Raw genomic sequence first — 21,229 nt, 5'->3', positions numbered from 1 at the left:
CTGTCTATTTACCACAACAAACCAATGCTGGCATCCAGAGATGGCGCTCCTAGTGGCCGGGGACTTTAATGCAGGGAAGCCTAAATCCGTTTTACCTAATTTCTAACAGCATGTTAAATGTGCAACCAGAGGGAAAAAACTCTAGACCACTTTTATTCCACACACAGAGACTCATGCAAAGTTCTCCCTCGCCCTCCATTTGGCAAATTTGACCATACTCCTGATTCCTGCTTACAAGCAAAAATTAAAGCAGGAAGCACTAGTGACTTGGTCAATAAAAAAGTGGTCAGATAAAGATGATGCTAAGCTACAGGACTGTTTTGCTAGCACAGACTGGAATATATTTTGGGATTCTTCCGATAGCATTGAGGAGTACACCACATCTGTAACTGGCTTCATCAATAAGTGCATCGATGTTGTCGTTCCCACAGTGTCTGTACTTACATACCTTAACCAGAAGCCATGGATTATAGGCAACATCTGCACTGAGCTAAAGGGTAGAGCTGCCACTTTCAAGGAGAGGGACTCTAACCCGGAAGCTTAAAATAAATCCCGCTATGCCCTCCGACTATACATCAAACAGGCAAAGCATCAATACAGGACTAAGATCAAATCGTACTACACCGGCTCCGACGCTCGTCGGATGTGGTAGGGCTTGCAAACTATTACAGACTACAAAGGGAAGCACAGCGGAGAGCTGCCCAGTGACACGAGCCTACCAGGCGAGCTAAATTACTTCAATGCTCGCTTCGAGGCAAATAACACTGAAACATGCATGAGAGCATCAGCTGTTCCAGACGATTGTGTGATCACGCTTTCCGCAACCGATGTTGCCGAGGTCAACATTCACAAGGCCACAGGGCCAGACGGATTACCAGGACGTGTACTCCGAGCATACGCTGACCAACTGGCAGGTGTCTTCACTGATATTTTCAACCTCTCCCTGTCTGAGTCTAATACCAACATGTTTCAAGTAGAGGTCTACCGATAACAATTTCTCAACACGATACTGATTTATTGGAGGACCAAAAAACGCTGATACGATTAATCGGCCAATTTTTATATATATATTTGTAATAATGACAATTGCAACAATACTGAATGAACAATGAAGCCTTTTATTTTAACTTAACATAATACATGAATAAAATATATTTAGTCTAAAATCAATAATGAAACATGTTCAATTTGGTTTAAATAATGCAAAAACACAGTGTTGGAGAAGAAAGTAAAAGTGGAATATGTGCCATGTTTAAAAGCTAACATTTAAGTTCCTTGCTCAGAACATGAGAACATATGAAAGCTGGTGGTTCAATATTCCCAGTTCTCCAGTATTCCCAGTTAAGAAGTTTTAGGTTGAAGTTATTATAGGAATTATGACGCGTTGACTATTTCTCTCTCTACCATTTGTATTTCATATACCTTTGACTATTGGATGTGCTCATAGGCACTTTATTATTGCCAGCCTAATCTCGGGAGTTGATAGGCTTGAAGTCATAAAAAGCGCTGTGCTTCAAGCGTTGCTAAGAGCTGCTCGCAAACGCAGTAAAGTGCTGTTTGAATGAATGCTTACGAGCCTGCTGCTGCCTACCACCGCTCAGTCAGACTGCTTTATCAAATATCAAATCATATACGTAATTATAATAAAGACACAGAAGTACGATCCTTTGGTCATTAATATGGTCAAATCCGGAAACTGTTATTTATAAAACAAACTGTTTATTCTTTCAGTGAAATACGGAACCATTCGGTATTGTGTTGAACAGGTGGCAACCCTAAGTCTAAATATTGCTGTTACATTGCACAACCTTCAGTGGTATGTCATAATTATGTAAAATCTGGCAAATTAATTACAGTCTTTGTTAGGAAGAAACACAGTTTGCAACGAGCCAGGCGGCCCAAACTGTTGCATATACCCTGACTCTGCTTTCCCTAGTTAATATTGCCTGCTAACATGCATTTATTTGAACTAAATATGCAAGTAAAAAAATATATACTTCTGTGTATTGATTTTAAGAAGGCATTGATGTTTATGGTTAGGTACATTTGTGCAATGAATGTGCTTTTTTCGCGAATGCGCTATTGTTTAAATCATCACCTGTTTGGCGAAGTTGAAGTAGGCTGTTATTCGATGATGCTGCGGTTATTGCGTTCTACCCAGTCCTACCGCAGAACACAGACCAGACCAGAACACAGACCTGCCCGTGAGCGACTTGAGATAGAAGCTGTTTTTCAGTCTCTCGGTCCCAGCTTTGATGCACCTGTACTGACCTCGCCTTCTGGATGAAAGCGGGGTGAACAGGCAGTGGCTCGGGTGGTTGTTGTCCTTGATCTTTTTGGCCTTCCTGTGACATCGGGTGGTGTAGGTGTCCTGGAGGGCAGGTAGTTTTCCCCTGGTAATGCGTTGTGCAGACCTCACTACCCTCTGGAGAGCCTTACGGTTGTGGGCGGAGCAGTTGCCGTACCAGGCGGTGATACAGGCCGACAGGATGCTCTCGATTGTGCATCTGCAAAAGTTTTTGGTGACAAGCCACATTTCTTTAGCCTCCTGAGGTTGAAGAGGCGTTGTTGCGCCTTCTTCACCACGCTGTATGTGTGGGTGGACCATTTCAGTTTGTCCGTGATGTGTCCCCCGAGGAACTTAAAACTTTCCACCTTTTCCACTACTATCCCGTCGATGTGGGTAGGGGGCTGCTCCCTCTGCTGTTTCCTGTAGTCCACCATCATCTCCTTTGTTTTGTTGACGTTAAGTGTGAGGTTATTTTCCTGACACCACACTCCGAGGGCCCTCACCTCCTCCCTGTAGGCCGTCTCGTCGTTGTTGGTAATCAAGCCTACCACTGTAGTGTTATCTTCAAACTTGATGATTGAGTTGGAGGCTTGCATGGCCACTCAGTCATGGGTGAACAGGGAGTAGAGGAGAGGGCTGAGAACGCACCCTTGTGGGGCCCCAGTGTTGAGGATCAGCGGAGTGGAGATGTTGTTTCCTACCCTCACCACCTGAGGGGCGGCCCGTCAAAGTCCAGGATCCAGTTGCACAGGGCGGGGTCGAGACCCAGGGTCTCGAGCTTAAGGGCTTGTAAATAAGCATTTCACTGTAAGGACTGTCCAAAACTGATTTTTGTTAGTGAATTCGTCATGACATACTTGATTGGGTTGATTGGATTGGGTTTTGAATTCGACAATTCTCAGTTGCCCACTAACACGGAATCTGAAGCTGTGGTTATTGCGTTCAGACCTGCCCATGAGCGCAAGTGGATCTGACTTTGTTTGCATAAGACAACACATAAGACAGCACATTTTTTACTTGAGAAATACTACACCCTACACCTTTGCTATATGTTAACCTCAAATGAATGACAGATTTCTTGAGTTATCTTAGATTCATTCTTACTATTTTGAGGAAGTAAGTGGCTTTGTCCCTTTGGTGTCTCATGCGGGACAAACATCATTAACTGGCAAATAAAACCACAACCCCAAGACTGAAATTGAATTTTTCTTAATGAGCAACAGAGAAACACGTGGAATCGGTGCGTTCATTTTGCAAAGTACCAGCGTGCTGCCTGGCAGGCTGGCACTGTTTATTATGTAGGCTAGCGGTATCTAGGGAGCCATTTGGACCATAATGAAACTAGAGAGTTATTGACTAACTCCCGCTTGGAGTTTGCCAAAAGGCGCCTAAAGGACTCTAAAACTATGGGAACCAAGTTTCTCTGGTCTGATGAAACCAAGATTGAACCCTTTGGCCTGAATGCCAAGATTCACGTCTGGAGGAAACCTGGCACCATTCTTACGGTGAAGCGTGGTGGCAGCAGCATGCTGTGGGGATGTTTTTCAGAGGCATGAACTGGGAGACTAGTCAGGATCGAGGGAAAGATGAATGGAGCAAAGTACAGAGAGATCCCTGATTTAAAACCTGTGCCATAACACACAGGACCTCAGACTGGGGCAAAGGTTCACCTTCCAACAGGAAGAAAAAAAACCTAAGCACACAGCCAAGACAGTCCAGGAATGGCTTTGGGACAAGTCTCTGAATGTCCTTGATTGGCCCAGCCAGAGACCAGACTTGAACCCGAATGAACATCTCTGAAGACACCTGAAAATAGCTGTGCAGCGACACTCCCCATCCAACCTGACAGAGCTTGAGAGGATCTGCAGAGAAGAATGTGAGAAACTCCCCAAATACAGATGTGCCAAGTTTGTAGTGTCATACCCAAGAAGACTCGAGGCTGTAATTGCTGCAAAGGGTGCTTCAACATTGTACTGAGTAAAGGGTCTGAATACTTACGTAAATATGTTATTTCAGTTTTTTATTTGTAATAAATTGGAAAACATTTCTATAAATATTTTTTGCTCTGTCATTATGGGGTATTGTGTGAAATATCAGGAAAACAATTGATGAGGAAAACCATTTAATCAATTTTAGAATAAGGCTATAACATAATAAAATGTGGAAAAAGTCAAGGGGCCTGAATACTTTCCGAAAGCTCTGTATCTCAATTCTGAATAGTCCCCTTATTGTCCAACCAACATGAAGGTAATTGACATTCATTCCGTAATCTACAGTAAAAAGTTATTTCACATTCACAGCCTGTTTATTGAGACATGAATGTCTGAGCGTGCTAATTTATTTTATAATGAAACACAGAAAAAAACAGAAAATAACAAAAGATAATGCTAATTAATCCATTCTCTCTTTCTGTCGGCTAGGCAGTGGCATTGTCATTATAATACTCAATTATCCCCCCTGCCAATCATCATCAACGCGTCTCATAACGATGACATGTCTCGTTTCCATTTCATTCGATGGGCTACAAACAACGCCTGTGTCAAGTCAATCACTGGGAGTAAACACAAGCAACTCAAAAGAACAAAGCTGTTTAAATACCAGGCAGAGAAATATGTTTAATTGTCAATTTAAATGCTGTTGAAATACCAGGAAGACAGTGTTGTGTTCGAGACCACCTAAAGCGAGACTGATTCAAGACCAAGGCCGGAACGAATCAGGTCCGAGTCAAGACCAAGACCGGAGGGGGGGTGAGACTGAGTCAAGACTGAGACCGGGAGAGGGACGAGAGTTACGAGACTGAGTCTAGACCAATACCAGAAAGATGCGAGTCCAATTCAAAACCATTACTGTAATTTTGTCAAATTGTCACCATAATAAGAGTTCAAAATGTCCAGCATTTCTGTGTTCATATTTCAGAACAACATATGGATTCTTTAGACATTCAAAATGGGGGAAACATGCTTTCTGAGGGCAAATAGAGCCACTCTACAAATGTTTACTAAGCCTAACACAGTGGGGGCCTTCTACGCTTTTAGAGAAAGGCTAAGGATTTATAAAATAATACAAATAATAATTATTTTAATTTTTATCTTCAATTATGTTTTGATTTAATCTTAGTTAATCCAATTAGGATATTTTCTTTGGTTTCCTCTGGGGAGATAAATCTAGCTAACTAAGTCAGCCATTGGCTAGGCCTTCAGAAGCTTGATAGAAGGCACGTGTCATTCAACTGTATTAGTGCAACATTTTGGAGTAACGGTGGAATCAACCAATCACATTGGCTTGTAATGGGTGTGACCGTTTTTACAAAAACGTATGGAAACTTCTGCCTTCTCGAAGGCCGACAGGTCACTGTGCAATAGCGAGCAGTAGTTTTCCCATGGTCTAGCTAGCTAGATTTTGTTTTAGGCTAGTTTGCAGCGACTGCATCAGGTGTTATCGAAGAGGATGTTGTTGCTAATTTGTTAGCGTCTCCCTTTTCAGCAAGTTTCAAATGATCATCATCTGGTGAGTTGAACTGTGCTTTTTATTGCAGCTCGCATCCTGTTATTAGACATGTCCAATCAAAATAACTTATACTACATGACCAAAAGTATGTGGACAGCTGCTCGTCGAACATCTCATTCCAAAATCATGGGCATTAATATGGAGTTGGTCCCCCCTTTGCTGCTATAACAGTCTCCACTCTTCTGGGAAGACTTTCCACTAGATGTTGGAACATTGCTGCGGGGACTTGCTTCCATTCAGCCACCAGAACATTAGTTAGGTTGGGCACTGTTGTTGGACCTGGCTCACAGTCGTAGTCGGCATTCCAATTCATCCCAAAGGTGTTTGATGGTGTTGAGGTCAGGGCTCAGTGCAGGGACAAACCATTTTTGTATGGACCTCGCTTTATGCACAGGGGCATTGTCATGCTGAAACAGGAAAGGGCCTTCCCCCAAACTGTTGTCACAAAGTTTGAAGCACAGAATCATCTAGAATGTCATTGAATACTGTAACAATAAGATTTCCCTTCACTGGAACAAAGGGACTAGCCCGAACTATGGAAAAACAGCCCCAGACCATTATTCCTCCTCCACCAAACATTACAGTTGGCACTACGCATTCGGGCAGGTAGCGTTCTCCTGGCATCTGCCAAACCCAGATTCGTCCATTGGACTGCCAGATGGTGAAGCGTGATTCTTCACTCCAGAGAACGAGTTTCCAATGGCGGCAAGCTTTACACCACACCAGCCGACTCTTGGCATTGCGCATGGTTATATTAGGCTTATGTGCGGCTGCTCGGCCATGAAAACCCATTTCATGAAGCTCCCGACAACCAGTTCTTGTACTGGCGTTGCTCCCAGAGGCAATTTAGAGCTCTGTAGTGAGTGTTGCAACCGAGAACAGACGATATTTACGCACTTCAGCACTCATCGGTCTCGTTCTGTGAGCTTGTGTGACCTACCACTTAGTGGCTGAGCCATTGTTTTCTCCTCAACGTTTCCACTTCACAATAACAGAGCTTACAGTTGACTGGGGCAGCTCTAGCAGGGCAGAAATGTGGAAATTTGGAAATGTGACTGGTTGGAAATGTGGCATCCTGTGACAGTGCCACATTGAAAGTTACTGAGCTCTTCATTAATGCCATTCTACTGCCAATGTTTGTCTCTGGAGATTATTTGGTTGTCTACTCGATTTTACAGACCTGTCAGCAACGGCTGTGGCTGAAATAGTCAAATCTACTCATTTGAAGGGGTGTCCACATACATATATATTGTGTGTGTAAAACATTGTTGCGTTTATACTTTAGATCACCGGTTACTTTGTGTGCTAAACGTGTAATGTTTTTTGCTATCGGAAGTAATAGTTGTACATTTCAGTTGAGAAATTCTTAGCCTAATTGTTGTATTTTTATGATTGGGGCCTACTGGCTTATTATGTCCGAGTGAACAGGCTGCTGTCTTTCCATCGGCCCTATGCAGTGATGTAGTGGGTCTTGTGTGAAGGAAACATCCTTTTTTTTTCTCCATTTTTTTTGGAGGATGTGGTTACATTTTAATTCAATTGAGCAAATGTTTTATTTTTTTATTTTACCTTCATTTAACCTTTATTTAACTAGGCAAGTCAGTTAAGAACAAATTCTTATTTTCAATGACGGCCTAGGAACAGTGGGTTAACTGCCTTGTCAGCTCGGGGGTTTGAACTTGCAACCTTCCGGTTATTAGTCCAACGCTCTAACCACTAGGCTACCCTGCCGCCCTCCAAATTGCTACAAATCAGCATGATATCATTCTGTCAGGTAGGTCTACATTGCAATCAACATATAATTGGGAAGGTTTTTTGGGACAGCCTTTAGAAATGTCCATGCAAACAGAGCATGATGATTGCAAATAGCCTACTAACCAAGACTAAAGACAAAACCTTTTCAATACCTGGTTTGCATACCCATTGTTGGCTTAGTTAGCATTTACTGGTAAATATCATCAGTTGAAACGTCTTTCCTACCTATCTGCTCCATGCAACAACCAGTTGAGAGCTGAGCACTCTTGCTGCCTGAATATTATATTCTGCTGAAACTAGGCTACAGTGCCTTGCGAAAGTATTCGGCCCCCTTGAACTTTGCGACCTTTTGCCACATTTCAGGCTTCAAACATAAAGATATAAAACTGTATTTTTTTGTGAAGAATCAACAACAAGTGGGACACAATCATGAAGTGGAATGACATTTATTGGATATTTCAAACCTTTTTAACAAATCAAAAACTGAAAAATTGGGAGTGCAAAATTATTCAGCCCCCTTAAGTTAATACTTTGTAATGCCACCTTTTGCTGCGATTACAGCTGTAAGTCGCTTGGGGTATGTCTCTATCAGTTTTGCACATCGAGAGACTGAATTTTTTTCCCATTCCTCCTTGCAAAACAGCTCGAGCTCAGTGAGGTTGGATGGAGAGCATTTGTGAGCAGCAGTTTTCAGTTCTTTCCACAGATTCTCGATTGGATTCAGGTCTGGACTTTGACTTGGCCATTCTAACACCTGGATATGTTTATTTTTGAACCATTCCATTGTAGATTTAGCTTTATGTTTTGGATCATTGTCTTGTTGGAAGACAAATCTCCGTCCCAGTCTCAGGTCTTTTGCAGACTCCATCAGGTTTTCTTCCAGAATGGTCCTGTATTTGGCTCCATCCATCTTCCCATCAATTTTAACCATCTTCCCTGTCCCTGCTGTAGAAAAGCAGGCCCAAACCATGATGCTGCCACCACCATGTTTGACAGTGGGGATGGTGTGTTCAGGGTGATGAGCTGTGTTGCTTTTACGCCAAACATAACGTTTTGCATTGTTGCCAAAAAGTTCAATTTTGGTTTCATCTGACCAGAGCACCTTCTTCCACATGTTTGGTGTGTCTCCCAGGTGGCTTGTGGCAAACTTTAAACAACACTTTTTATGGATATCTTTAAGAAATGGCTTTCTTCTTGCCACTCTTCCATAAAGGCCAGATTTGTGCAATATACGACTGATTGTTGTCCTATGGACAGAGTCTCCCACCTCAGCTGTAGATCTCTGCAGTTCATCCAGAGTGATCATGGGCCTCTTGGCTGCATCTCTGATCAGTCTTCTCCTTGTATGAGCTGAAAGTTTAGAGGGACGGCCAGGTCTTGGTAGATTTGCAGTGGTCTGATACTCCTTCCATTTCAATATTATCGCTTGCACAGTGCTCCTTGGGATGTTTAAAGCTTGGGAAATCTTTTTGTATCCAAATCCGGCTTTAAACTTCTTCACAACAGTATCTCAGACCTGCCTGGTGTGTTCCTTGTTCTTCATGATGCTCTCTGCGCTTTTAACGGACCTCTGAGACTATCACAGTGCAGGTGCATTTATACGGAGACTTGATTACACACAGGTGGATTGTATTTATCATCATTAGTCATTTAGGTCAACATTGGATCATTCAGAGATCCTCACTGAACTTCTGGAGAGAGTTTGCTGCACTGAAAGTAAAGGGGCTGAATAATTTTGCCCAATTTTTCAGTTTTTGATTTGTTAAAAAAGTTTGAAATATCCAATCAATGTCGTTCCACTTCATGATTGTGTCCCACTTGTTGTTGATTCTTCACAAAAAAAGAAAGTTTTTTATCTTTATGTTTGAAGCCTGAAATGTGGCAAAAGGTCGCAAAGTTCAAGGGGGGCGAATACTTTCGCAAGGCACTGTATGTGTGCTGTGTGCATGTGAATGTATTTCACGTGCTTTGTGATTGTGTAGCCTACTTTGTGCATGATTTCTCCATTGTACTACATTGTTAATATGTTGTATACCTCCACTACACTACTTTGATATGCAACAAAAAGGATTATTAAGTGAGTATAGGCATTGCCCACTGGGTATATGGCTTACACCTGCGTACAGCCTCTACTACACCACTGGCCCTTTAGTGTTTTACAAAAAGTGCACTCTCCTACATTTAATTTATTTGATTTAACTAGGCAAGTCAGTTAAGAACAAACCCTAACCAGGACGACGCTGGGCCAATTGTGCGCTGCCCTATGGGACTCCCAATCATGGCCGGGTGTGATACAGCTTGGAATCGAACCAGGGTCTGTAGTGACACCTCTGAGCACTGAGATGCAGTGCCTTAGACCGCTGCACCACTCGGGAGCCCTAAAGCCATCACTTTAATGTATTATGGTTACTATCCTTTTAGCATCACGAGCCTGTCACACTAAAAGCCTAGGTCCAATAGGTTCACCACTGCACAAACATGTCTAAAATAGATATAAAGACTGTTACAACTTCCCCCTGTCTCTCCTTACTTCCCCCACTCTTCCCTGCCAGCTAGTCAAGGAAATTCTGACAAAGTCAGAGGATTTTTTTCAATGAAAGTAAAAGAAATTCGGACAAAGTTTGAGGATATTTTTCAATGAAAGTAAAGGACAGTAATGTTACGAGTAAAGTAGTAATCCCAGGTTTCAAATGGTTAAGATGTTCATTTTTCAAGAATGCAGCACATGTCTCTGGCCTGGTGAAGCCTTTTGTGCGCTGACTGAACGGAACCTGAATATAGGAGGTTTTTACTCCACTGTCCAAGACCGAGTCACGACCAAGTAAAAATGTATCCACCAAAACGAGCCTGAGACACTCACTCAATATGTAGACCGGGACTTTGTCTCGAGTACTACAACACCACAGGAAGATAAACTCAGCAAAAAAAGAAACGTTCTCTCACTGTCAATTGCGTTTATTTTCAGCAAACTTAACATGTGTAAATATTTGTATGAACATAACAAGATTCCAAAACTGAGACATAAACTGAACAAGTTCCAAAGACATGTGACTAACAGAAATTGAATAATGTGTCCCTGAACAAAGGGGGGGGGGGGGTCAAAAGTAAGTCAGTATCAGGTGGGGCCACCAGCTGCATTAAGTACTGCACTGCACCTCCTCCACATGGACTGCACCAGATTTGCCAGTTCTTGCTGTGAGATGTTACCACACTTTTCTACCAAGGCACCTGCAACTTCCCGGACATTTCTGGGGGGAATGGCCCTAGCCCTCACCGTCCGATCCAACAGGTCCCAGACGTGCTCAATGGGATTGAGATCTGGGCTCTTCGCTGGCCATGGCAGAACACTGACATTCCTGTCTTGCAGGAAATCGCGCACAGAACGAGCAGTATGGCTGGTGGCATTGTCATGCTGGAGGGTCATGTCAGGGTGAGCCTGCAGGAAGGGTACTACATGAGGGAGGAGGATGTCTTCCCTGTAACGCACAGTGTTGAGATTGCCTGCAATGATGATGTGGTCTGTGGCACACCGCCCCAGACCATGACGGACCCTCCACCTCCAAATAAATCCCGCTCCAGAGTACATGCCTCGGTGTAACGCTCATTCCTTCGACGATAAACGCAAATCCGAACATCACCCCTGGTGAGACACAACTACGACTCATTAGTGAAGAGCACTTTTTGCTCTCCTGTCTGGTCCAGCGACAATGGGTTTGTGACCATAGGCGACGTTGTTGCCAGTGATTTTTAGGACCTTCCTTACAACAGGCCTACAAGCCCTCAGTCCAGCCTCTCTCAGCCTATTGCGGACAGTCTGAGCACTGATGGAGGGATTGTGCATTCCTGGTGTAACTCTGTTGTTGTTGCCATCCTGTAACTGTCCCGCAGGTGTGATGTTCGGATGTACTGATCCTGTGCAGGTGTGCAGGTGTTGTTACATGTGGTCTGCCACTGCGAGGACGATCAGCTGTCCATCCTGTCTCCCTGTAGCGCTGTCTTAGGCGTCTCACAGTACGGACATTGCAATTTATTGCCCTGGCCACATCTGCAGTCCTCATGCCTCTTTGCAGCATGCCTAAGGCATATTCACACAGCTGTTCAGGGACCCCGGGCTTCTTTCTTTTGGTTTTTTTCAGAGTCAGTAGAAAGACCTCTTTAGTGTCCTAAGTTTTCATAACTGTGACCTTAATTGCCTACCGACTGTAAGCTGTTTGTGTCTTAATGACTGTTCCACAGGTGCATGTTCATGAATTGTTTATGGTTCATTGAACAAGCATGAGAAAGTGTTTAAACCCTTTACAATGAAGATCTGTGAAGTTATTCGGATTTTTACGAATTATCTTTGAAAGACAGGGTCCTGAAAAAGGACTGAGTTTTGCTGAGTTTACATCTTATTGTCAAATACTTTCATATTTGTTCAAATACCAGGAAGAAATTGTGAGAGGCTCTCTTCTATAAACTATAACTCTACTCTGCCCTGTTAATGGATTGCGATTTCAGTGACTAAATCAATTTTGAGGTATTGATTTTCCTGACATGAGCATGGCCTTATTGATCGGTAATCAGTATACGTCCAGAGACCATAAAATTTATTAAATACATTTTTTCCCATCATCAATCTACACATTATACCCCATAATGACAAAGCAAAAGCAGGTTTTTAGACATTTTTGCTAATTTATACAAATGTACATAAGTATTCAGACCCTTTACTGAGTACTATATCAAAGCACCTTTGGCAGCAATTACAGCCTCAAGTCTTCTTGGATATGACGTTACAAGCTTGGCACACCTGTATTTGGGAAGTTTCTCCCATTCTTCTCTGCAGATCCTATCAAGCTCTGTCAGGTTGGATAGGGAGCGTTGCTGCACAGATATTTTCAGGTCTCTCCAGAGATGTTTGATTGGGATGATGTCTCTGGCTGGGCCACTCCTGTGTTGTCTTGGCTGTGTGCTTAGGATTGTTGTCCTGTTGGAAGGTGAACCTTCACCCCAGTCTGTGGCGCTGAGCACTCTGGAGCAGGTTTTCAACAAGGATATCTCTGTACTTTACTCTGTTCATCTTTGCCTCGATCGTAACTAGTCTCCCATTCCCTGCCACTGAAAAACATCCCCCACCATGAGGCTGCCACCACCATGCTTCACCGTAGGGCTGGTTTCCTCTAGATGTGACGCTTGGCTGTCTTGTGTATTTTGGCTTCCTCTAGCCTTCAATGCTGCAGATGTTTTTGGTTACCCTTCCCCAGATCTGTGCCTCGACACAATCCAGTATCGGAGCTCTACGGACAACTCCTTTGACCTCATGACTTTATTTTAAAAATTGTAATTTAACCTTTATTTAAATCATGTACAATCAATTGAATTTACCACAGGTGGACTCCAATCAAGTTGTAGAAACATCTCAAGGATGATCAATGGAAACAGGATGCACCTGAGCTCAATTTCGAGTCTCATAGCAAAGGGTCTGAATACTTATCTATTTTCACTTCGTCATTATAGGGTATTGTGTGTAGATTACTGAAGATTTTTTTCCCCATCCATTTGAATTAAATGGATTAAAAAGCATTTTGAAAATCTACGCCTGGTAACCCGCTCAATCACCAGGCGCACAGCCAAACAGTGCAATGAACAGAGAAGAGCGGACTCTGTCGTTTTACGGGAACATTTTCTCAAAACGTTCCAAAATGACCAGTGGTGCCCCCCTTAGACAGAACCCGGGTGGGGGGTGCTCACTACCCAGAATAAGGCGGCTGTAATGTAACAAAATGTGGAAAAAGTCATGGGGTTATGACAACTGGCACTGTATGTTTCTGCTGATTTCATTATCTGGCTGCCCTGTATGAAGCCTCTGGGACTCTATAACCAATGTGTCTCCATTGGCTGTTACATTACTGTATGTGCCTGAGGCCATTGTTGACGCTGCATTATAGAGATATTTGATCATTGTAGGAGCAATGTTCCCTCTAAGCTGCTCGTGTGTGCGGGCCTGCAGCTCCCTGGGACTGCCACGCAGAAGAAATGTCAGCATGCTTTTCCCATTTAGTTAACACTATCAACATTTCCCTTTGCAGTGGGAATTGTGATCGAATCAATACAATATTAGCCACTTCTAATGCATCATACCGAAAACAAAATGAAGTATGCAAGACTTATTATGAAAAACTAACTATACAAGAGATTCTGTTGTCGGCAGAACGCATCGGAGTAGGATTCTATTGCATTGACATGCAGGACTCTACACAGACCTATGCGCCATAACCAATAAGAACTGCAGTAGGCCTATATGCAAATAGACCATTGGCATATTTGGATCTGTGCCATTCACTTTGAACTGGACTGTGTTTACAGTTTCAGCGTTCGTGAGTAGTAGCGCTTGTTTTGAGATCAAAATGAAAGATACATGTAGCAATGTGTGCACATTTTGTACATTTGTTCATATCCTTTTCTAGTTAGTGGGTAATTAGCCCAGTTATAGATCATTTGTAGTCTGCAATGGGGGAGTGATTGTTTCCTACAAGAGCACAAAACGTGTACATTTCTAGACATTTCTGAAAAGAGATTTTTATTGTTGTCTTAATGGGGCAGTGTTGTATTTTGAGAGAGGCTTTGAACAAGCTAAGTAGCTAATAGGCAGAGGGTAGCACTACATGACCACTGTTAAAACTAACTTAAAGCTGGCACAGCCTCAGTGTTCACAGTAAACACGCACCGGAAGTTGCACAGACTTTTCAAAATGTTCAAGTTTGCGCTCCACAGACAATACATTTGCTCAGTGATGAAAACAGTTAGAGGGAACAATGTGTCGGCGTATTGGATGGCATTACGATGATGATGTTACATAGTTTGGAGGATGGTGATGATGCTCTGGCTAACAATCACCAATGATGATTTATCTAGTAAGTATTGCTTGTGGTGTGTGTGTTATATGCAGGTAAACCAAGCCCACCAGTGAACCTAACACACACCCAGACCGCAGACGGAGAGCTAGTTCTGAGCTGGAGCAAACCACTGCCCCATGCCAGCCCTGTCCCACTGAGCTATGAGGTCCGATACATTACCTCCCACAACACCTCTAACCCCAACTGGAAGGTAAGAACACACTGGCCTCAGAGCAAACACAATATCTAAGTATAGGTCCTACAACAAATACAGACAAACATCATTTATCAGAGAACAAGAGCAAACACGTTAAGTGAGATTCTTAAGACCACTCATATTTTATTAGTCATATTCTTAGTCATCCCAATGGCATTGTGTATTTGTGTCAAATTCTGCATTTGCAGGTAGAGTAACATCTTGTTTCTCTCCACTATTCCTCTTGCTCAGCATGTGGAGGTGACTGGAGACCAGTGGGTGTCTCTGACTGGATTGAGGTCAGGTCTGCACTACATTGTACAGATCCACTCTCACCACCCTGCTCTGCCCCACCTGTGGAGTGACTGGAGCCAGCCACACCACATCTACCTGGAAGGTGAGACCACTGCCTGCACAGAAACACCCTTAACATAGAGTTAACTTATAATTGTACATTTGAGTCATTTATCAGACGCTCTTATCCATAGCTTCTTACAGGAGCAATTAGGGTTAAGTGCCTAGTTCAAGGGCACATCGACAGATGTTTCACTTAGTCGGCTCGGGATTCAAACCAGCAACCTTTCAGTTATTGGCCTAACGCTCTTAACAGCTAGGCTACCTGCCGCCATACTCCACTCATACTCCACTCACATCTACCTGCAGAGTAACACCTCTGCCGTGCTCTACTTACATACAATAAACATACAGATATTCAGATATATTCCCTTCACATACAGTATACTACACAGTAAGACCTCTGGCTGTACAGCAATGTACACATATGCTTAGCTTTACTGTTTGCCTGAACCTTTTAACATGTATCAACAAAGGGGTGTGATTATTCTACAGTGGTCCTTGCAGCATACGCTCAAACCAGTGTGATTAGAAAGCTTATTTAGAACGTGGTTAATGGCAAGCAGAAACAAGTTTTTCTAAGTTCCAGATCATCTAACTAGGCTGTAGGCAGTGTACATCTAGGGTTGGCTTTCTCACTGTCTTTTGTCATGGGTTTAGTATTGAGCATGACACTTAGGTGTATGAAAGAGGTTGTTTTCAATGGACAGCTACTACCTGCACTCAAGTCCATTTTCCTCCCTCTACTGCTCCCACTCATCTACAGAAGCCTGATTGAATGTTTCTGAAATTGACGCAGTAGGAGTGAGAGAGTCTGCGAGTCTGTAGGCGAGCTACTCTGGCACAAAGGCATCAACACTTGTGTCACAGCTCTAGATGGTAGCAAGTTGTTATTCCAGTAAACTAAAAGCGTGCTTCCCAAAAGGGGACCTATTCTGTACGTAGTGCACTTTATATTGAATAGGGTGCTATTTGTTCCAGTAAACCCACTGGGCACACACCGATTGAATCAACGTTGTTTCCACGTCATTTAATTTTTTTTGGGTTGAATCGATGTGGAATAGACGTTCAATTGACGTCTGTGCCCTGTGGGAACTAAAACAATAGAATTAGCTTCTTTGTCCGTCAAGTTTTGTTATTCTAGTGATACAATGGCATTTGTTTTAGAGAGAGTCGTGGAGGACAAATGTCTCATCAATTGTCCTGTGTGTGTGTGTGTGTGTGTGTGTGTGTGTGTGTGTGTGTGTGTGTGTGTGTGTGTGTGTGTGTGTGTGTGTGTGTGTGTGTGTGTGTGTGTGTGTGTGTGTGTGTGTGTGTGTGTGTGTGTGATTCAACTACTGACCTCTATTATCTCCAAGGGGAGATAGGGTGCAAAAACCTGAACACCAAAGCAAACCAATTGAACTTGCTCATCTGCTCATGGTATGTAGGAAACAGAGTTGAGATGTTAGAGGTCAGAGGTTATCTCCAGGGTCAGTGGCTGTTCACCCATGATTGAAACAAAATAATACGCTTTTTCCCTAGCACACTTTAAGAGGAGACTTTTCAATGAAGTCATAAATCATCTGTGGTTGACAGATTGTGTGGGCACAAACACACCTAGCTATTATAGTATTAAGACTGGGATAGGTCTGTACCTGCTGCGTACTCTACTGTTAGTGACGATGAATGATTCATAGATAGGCATTGCATTTCCATGCACTCAATATAGGGGGACTAGTCTAAGGCGCATAGGTCTAAGGCACTGTATCGCAGTGCTAGAGGAGTCACTACAGACCTGAGTTCGATCCCGGCCGTGATCGGGAGTCCTATAGGGCGGCGCACAATTGGCCCAGCGTCGTCCGGATTAGGGGAGGGTTTGGCCGGAGTAGGCCGTCATTGTAAATAAGAATTTGTTCGTAACCGACTTGCCTAGTTAAATAAAGGTTCAATTAAATATAAACGGGGTTACTAAGCAAGCAGATTTGGAAACGCTGGATGTTTGAACTGTGAAGTTACCGCATGGAATGTCAAATATGAGGACAGGATCAGAATGGAGCAGGGTGTGGAGATGAGGATCAGAATGGAGCTGGGTGGAGATGAGGATCAGAATGGAGCAGGGTGGAGATGAGGATCAGAATGGAGCAGGGTGTGGAGATGAGGATCAGAATGGAGCAGGGTGGAGATGAGGAGCAGGGTGGAGATGAGGATCAGAATGGAGCAGGGTGGAGATGAGGATCAGAATGGAGCAGGGTGTGGAGATGAGGATCAGAATGGAGCAGGGTGGAGATGAGGATCAGAATGGAGCAGGGTGGAGATGAGGATCAGAATGGAGCAGGGTGGAGATGAGGATCAGAATGGAGCAGGGTGGAGATGAGGATCAGAATGGAGCAGGGTGGAGATGAGGATCAGAATGGAGCAGGGTGGAGATGAGGATCAGAATGGAGCAGAGAGGAGATGAGGATCAGAATGGAGCAGGGTGGAGATGAGGAGCAGGGTGGAGATGAGGATCAGAATGGAGCAGGGTGGAGATGAGGATCAGAATGGAGCAGGGTGTGGAGATGAGGATCAGAATGGAGCAGGGTGGAGATGAGGATCAGAATGGAGCAGGGTGGAGATGAGGATCAGAATGGAGCAGGGTGGAGATGAGGATCAGAATGGAGCAGGGTGGAGATGAGGATCAGAATGGAGCAGGGTGGAGATGAGGATCAGAATGGAGCAGGGTGGAGATGAGGATCAGAATGGAGCAGAGAGGAGATGAGGATCAGAATGGAGCAGGGTGGAGATGAGGATCAGAATGGAGCAGGGTGGAGATGAGGATCAGAATGGAGCAGGGTGGAGATGAGGATCAGAATGGAGCAGGGTGGAGATGAGGATCAGAATGGAGCAGGGTGAAGATGAGGATCAGAATGGAGCAGGGTGGAGATGAGGATCAGAATGGAGCAGGGTGGAGATGAGGATCAGAATGGAGCAGGGTGGAGATGAGGATCAGAATGGAGCAGGGTGGAGATGAGGATCAGAATGGAGCAGGGTGGAGATGAGGATCAGAATGGAGCAGGGTGGAGATGAGGGAGCCAGATGGATTATATTGTTGGAATCGGCTGAACTTTGAACATTGAGATATAAATTAATTAAATAAATGATAGAGACAAAGCCCTGAATAGAAAGAGTTTGTAAAAAGCCAGAAGGGCTTTGGAATGTGTTTGACGGAGGAGAGGAGAGCGATGTGTTGATATAGGGGAGACAGATGGATATCTGTGAGTCAGGAGGTGAGGTCAGTTCCCCTAAGGGAGTGATCAGGGTTGCTATCTGGTTACCTTCTTTCCTGTGGAGCCATAAACTGTAAGGAAGAGGAGTGTCTTTAGTAGGATGTATATAAACTGTGATGTCTGACATTTTTTGCTGTCTGTTTTTAGCTGTACAGAACCTGTGGGAAGAATAAACCTGGTTAAAGCTTCTCTAGTGTCCGTGAGTTATTTACTCTGAAAAATAAGAACCCAACAATATTAAGATAATATTAGTTAATGAAAATGAAGGGGACATTATTTAGTTCTTCGTCAAAGGGCTGATTTGCATTTTAGTGTAGTGTAGTTAATCTCCCTTTCTCTCCTCTCTCTCTCTCTCTCTCTCTCTCTCTCTCTCTCTCCTCTCTCTCCTCTCTCTCCTCTCTCTCTCTCTCTCTCTCTCTCTCTCTCTCTCGCTCTACCCTCAAACCTCCACTGCTAAACAATACTAAATAGCTAATCAAATGGCTACCCTCTGCTGCCACTGTCTATTACCTATCATGTTGCTTAGTCACTTTAGCCCTACCTACTTATATGTACATAGCTACCTCAATTACCTTGTACCCTTGCACATATACACAGTACTGGTACTCCCTGTACACTGAGTTTACAAAACATTAAGAGCTCTTTCCATGACATAGACTGACCTGGTGAATCCAGGTGAAAGCTATGATCCCTTATTGATGTCACTTCTTAAAATCCACTTCAATCAGTGTAGATGAAGGGGAGAGACAGGTTAAAGAAGGATTTTTAAGCCTTGAGACATGGATTGTGTATGTACAGTGCATTCGAAAAGTATTCACACCCCTTGACTTTTTCCACATTTTGTTACGTTACAGCCTTAATCTAAAATGTATTAAATTGTTTTCCCCTCATCAATTTACATACAATACCCCATAATGACAAAGCAAAAACTGGTTTTTAGACATTTTTGCAAATTTCCAAAAAATAAACAACTTAAATATCACATTTACAGATGTATTCAGACTCTTTACTCGGTACTTTATCGAAGCACCTTTGGGAGCAATTACAGCCTTGAGTCTTCTTGGATATGACGTTACAAGCTTGGCACACCAGTATTTGGGGAGTTTCTCCCATTCGTCTCTGCAGATCCTCTCAAGCTCTGTCAGGTTGGATGGGGAGCGTCGCTGCACAGGTATTTGCAGGTCTCTCCAGAAATGTTTGATTGGGTTTAAGTCTGGGCTCTGGCTGGGCTACTCAAGGACATTCAGAGACTTGTCCCCAAGCCACTCCTACGTCGTCTTGGCTGTGTGCTTAGGGTTGTTGTCTTGTTAGAAAGTGAACCTTCGCCCCAGTCTGAGGTCCTGAACCCTATGGAGCAGGTTTTCATCAAAGATCTCTCTGTACTTTGCTCTGTTAATTTTTCCCTCGATCCTGACTAGTTCATGCCTCTGAAAAACTTCACCACAGCAGGTTTGGTGCCAGGTTTCCTCCAGACGTGACGCTTGACATTCAGGCCAAAGAGTTCAATCTTGGTTTCATCAGACCAGATAAACTTGTTTCTCATGCGTAGAGTACTTTAGGTGCCTTTTGGCAAACTCCAAGCGGGCTGTCATGTGCTTTTAATGAGGAGATGATTCCATCTGGCCACTCTGCCATAAAGGCCTGATTGGTAGAGTGCTGCAGAGATGGTTGTCCTTCTGGAAGGTTCTCCCATCTCCACAGAGGAGCTCTGGAGCTCTGTCAGGGTGACCATCGGGTTCTTGGTCACCTCCCTGACCGAGGTCCTTCTCCCCCGATTGCTCAATTTGTCCAGGTGGCCAGCTCTAGGAAGAGTCTTGATGGTTCCAAACTTCTTCCATTTAAGAATGATGGAGGCACTATGTTCTTGGGGACCTTCAATTCTGCAGAAATGTACAACTCATGTTTGGTATAGTCAGTGTTGAAGCCATGTTATTTTTACTCATTGTTGTCCACTGTGTATTTATTCCCTTTGTCACCATTACATTTGTTAAATCTTTAATTCTGCGTTGTTAAGAAAGGACCTGTAAGGAAGCATTTCACCTGTTGTTTATGAATCATGTGACAAATGAAGTGTACTTCTATTTCTCATCCACTCTTTTATTACCGAGGTCCCATTTGCCCTGAGTAAGACTATTACATTCAGCTAGTCACCCAGGCTATGGCTCCTTAGCTGTCAGTCAATATATTATGTCTGCTCATGGATGAATAGCAAATCATTTAAACTGGAAGGAAGTTTGTGATCATATTCCAGAAGCCGTTTTGCTTCTGTTCTTTCAGACTATGTCTGGAGGTTGGGTAATGCTACATGAAATTGAGTTCCTCGGGTTACTTTAAAAAATACATCTTTGACATAGATTTTCTTCTTACCGTGGTCCTTTAACTCACAGAAAGAAAGACAAAAAATGTGCCGCCTGTTGCCATGGTAACTAATTAGGTTGCTGCATGAAACAACAAATTTAGACAACTCAGTCAGGGTATCATGTCAATCACGATGCTCTCGCAGAAAAATACTTCAACTGTCAACTGCCAGTCAGTTGATCTTGCTTTTCTGACTGAATTCCCTTTGCTTGGCTTCAGATGTGACATATCTCCCTGAGAGAGTGGCGGCCAGCCTTGGAGACAGTGTGACTGTGCACTGTGTGTTCAACGACCGCAGGGTGAACGCCAGCACGGCAGTCTGGTTTCTGAACCTTGACCGCCTTCCACAGAGCCAGTACACTGCTGTCAACGACCGTGTCAGTAAGATAACGGTTCAACCGTCTGAGCAGAAACTGTACGACATCCTGCGTTGCTGCCAGCCTTCAGGGGAGAAGTATAGCTGTAACTACCGCTACGCAACGATATACATTAAAGGTGAGCTGGTATGGATGGATGGATGGATGGATGGATGGGTGGATGGATGGGTAGATTAAGTCCTGTAGGGTTGGGATTGGAGAATGGTTAGGCTTAGACTTCAGGAAAAGGATGGGTCATGAGATTAAGGGATCAACAGTAATATACA

General features: G+C 43.6%; 1 protein-coding gene across 6 annotated transcripts in view; it reads left to right on the top strand.

Moving 5' to 3' along the window:
• The window catches only part of LOC109898128 (leptin receptor), a 66,964-nt gene that overhangs the window by 29,723 nt on the left and 16,012 nt on the right, over positions 1 to 21,229 (top strand). For all 6 annotated transcript variants that reach the window (XM_031833646.1, XM_031833642.1, XM_031833644.1 and 3 more), the window contains 3 exons: positions 14,484 to 14,641; positions 14,879 to 15,023; positions 20,806 to 21,081. In XM_031833646.1, coding sequence (XP_031689506.1) covers positions 14,484 to 14,641; positions 14,879 to 15,023; positions 20,806 to 21,081 — 579 coding nt within the window. The remainder of the gene's footprint in view (positions 1 to 14,483; positions 14,642 to 14,878; positions 15,024 to 20,805; positions 21,082 to 21,229) is intronic.

Source organism: Oncorhynchus kisutch, linkage group LG10 (assembly GCF_002021735.2).
Source record: "Oncorhynchus kisutch isolate 150728-3 linkage group LG10, Okis_V2, whole genome shotgun sequence".
NCBI classification, from domain to species: Eukaryota; Metazoa; Chordata; class Actinopteri; order Salmoniformes; family Salmonidae; genus Oncorhynchus; species Oncorhynchus kisutch.
Note: the sequence above shows the minus strand (reverse complement) of the source record. Positions and strands in the feature narration are given on the sequence as shown.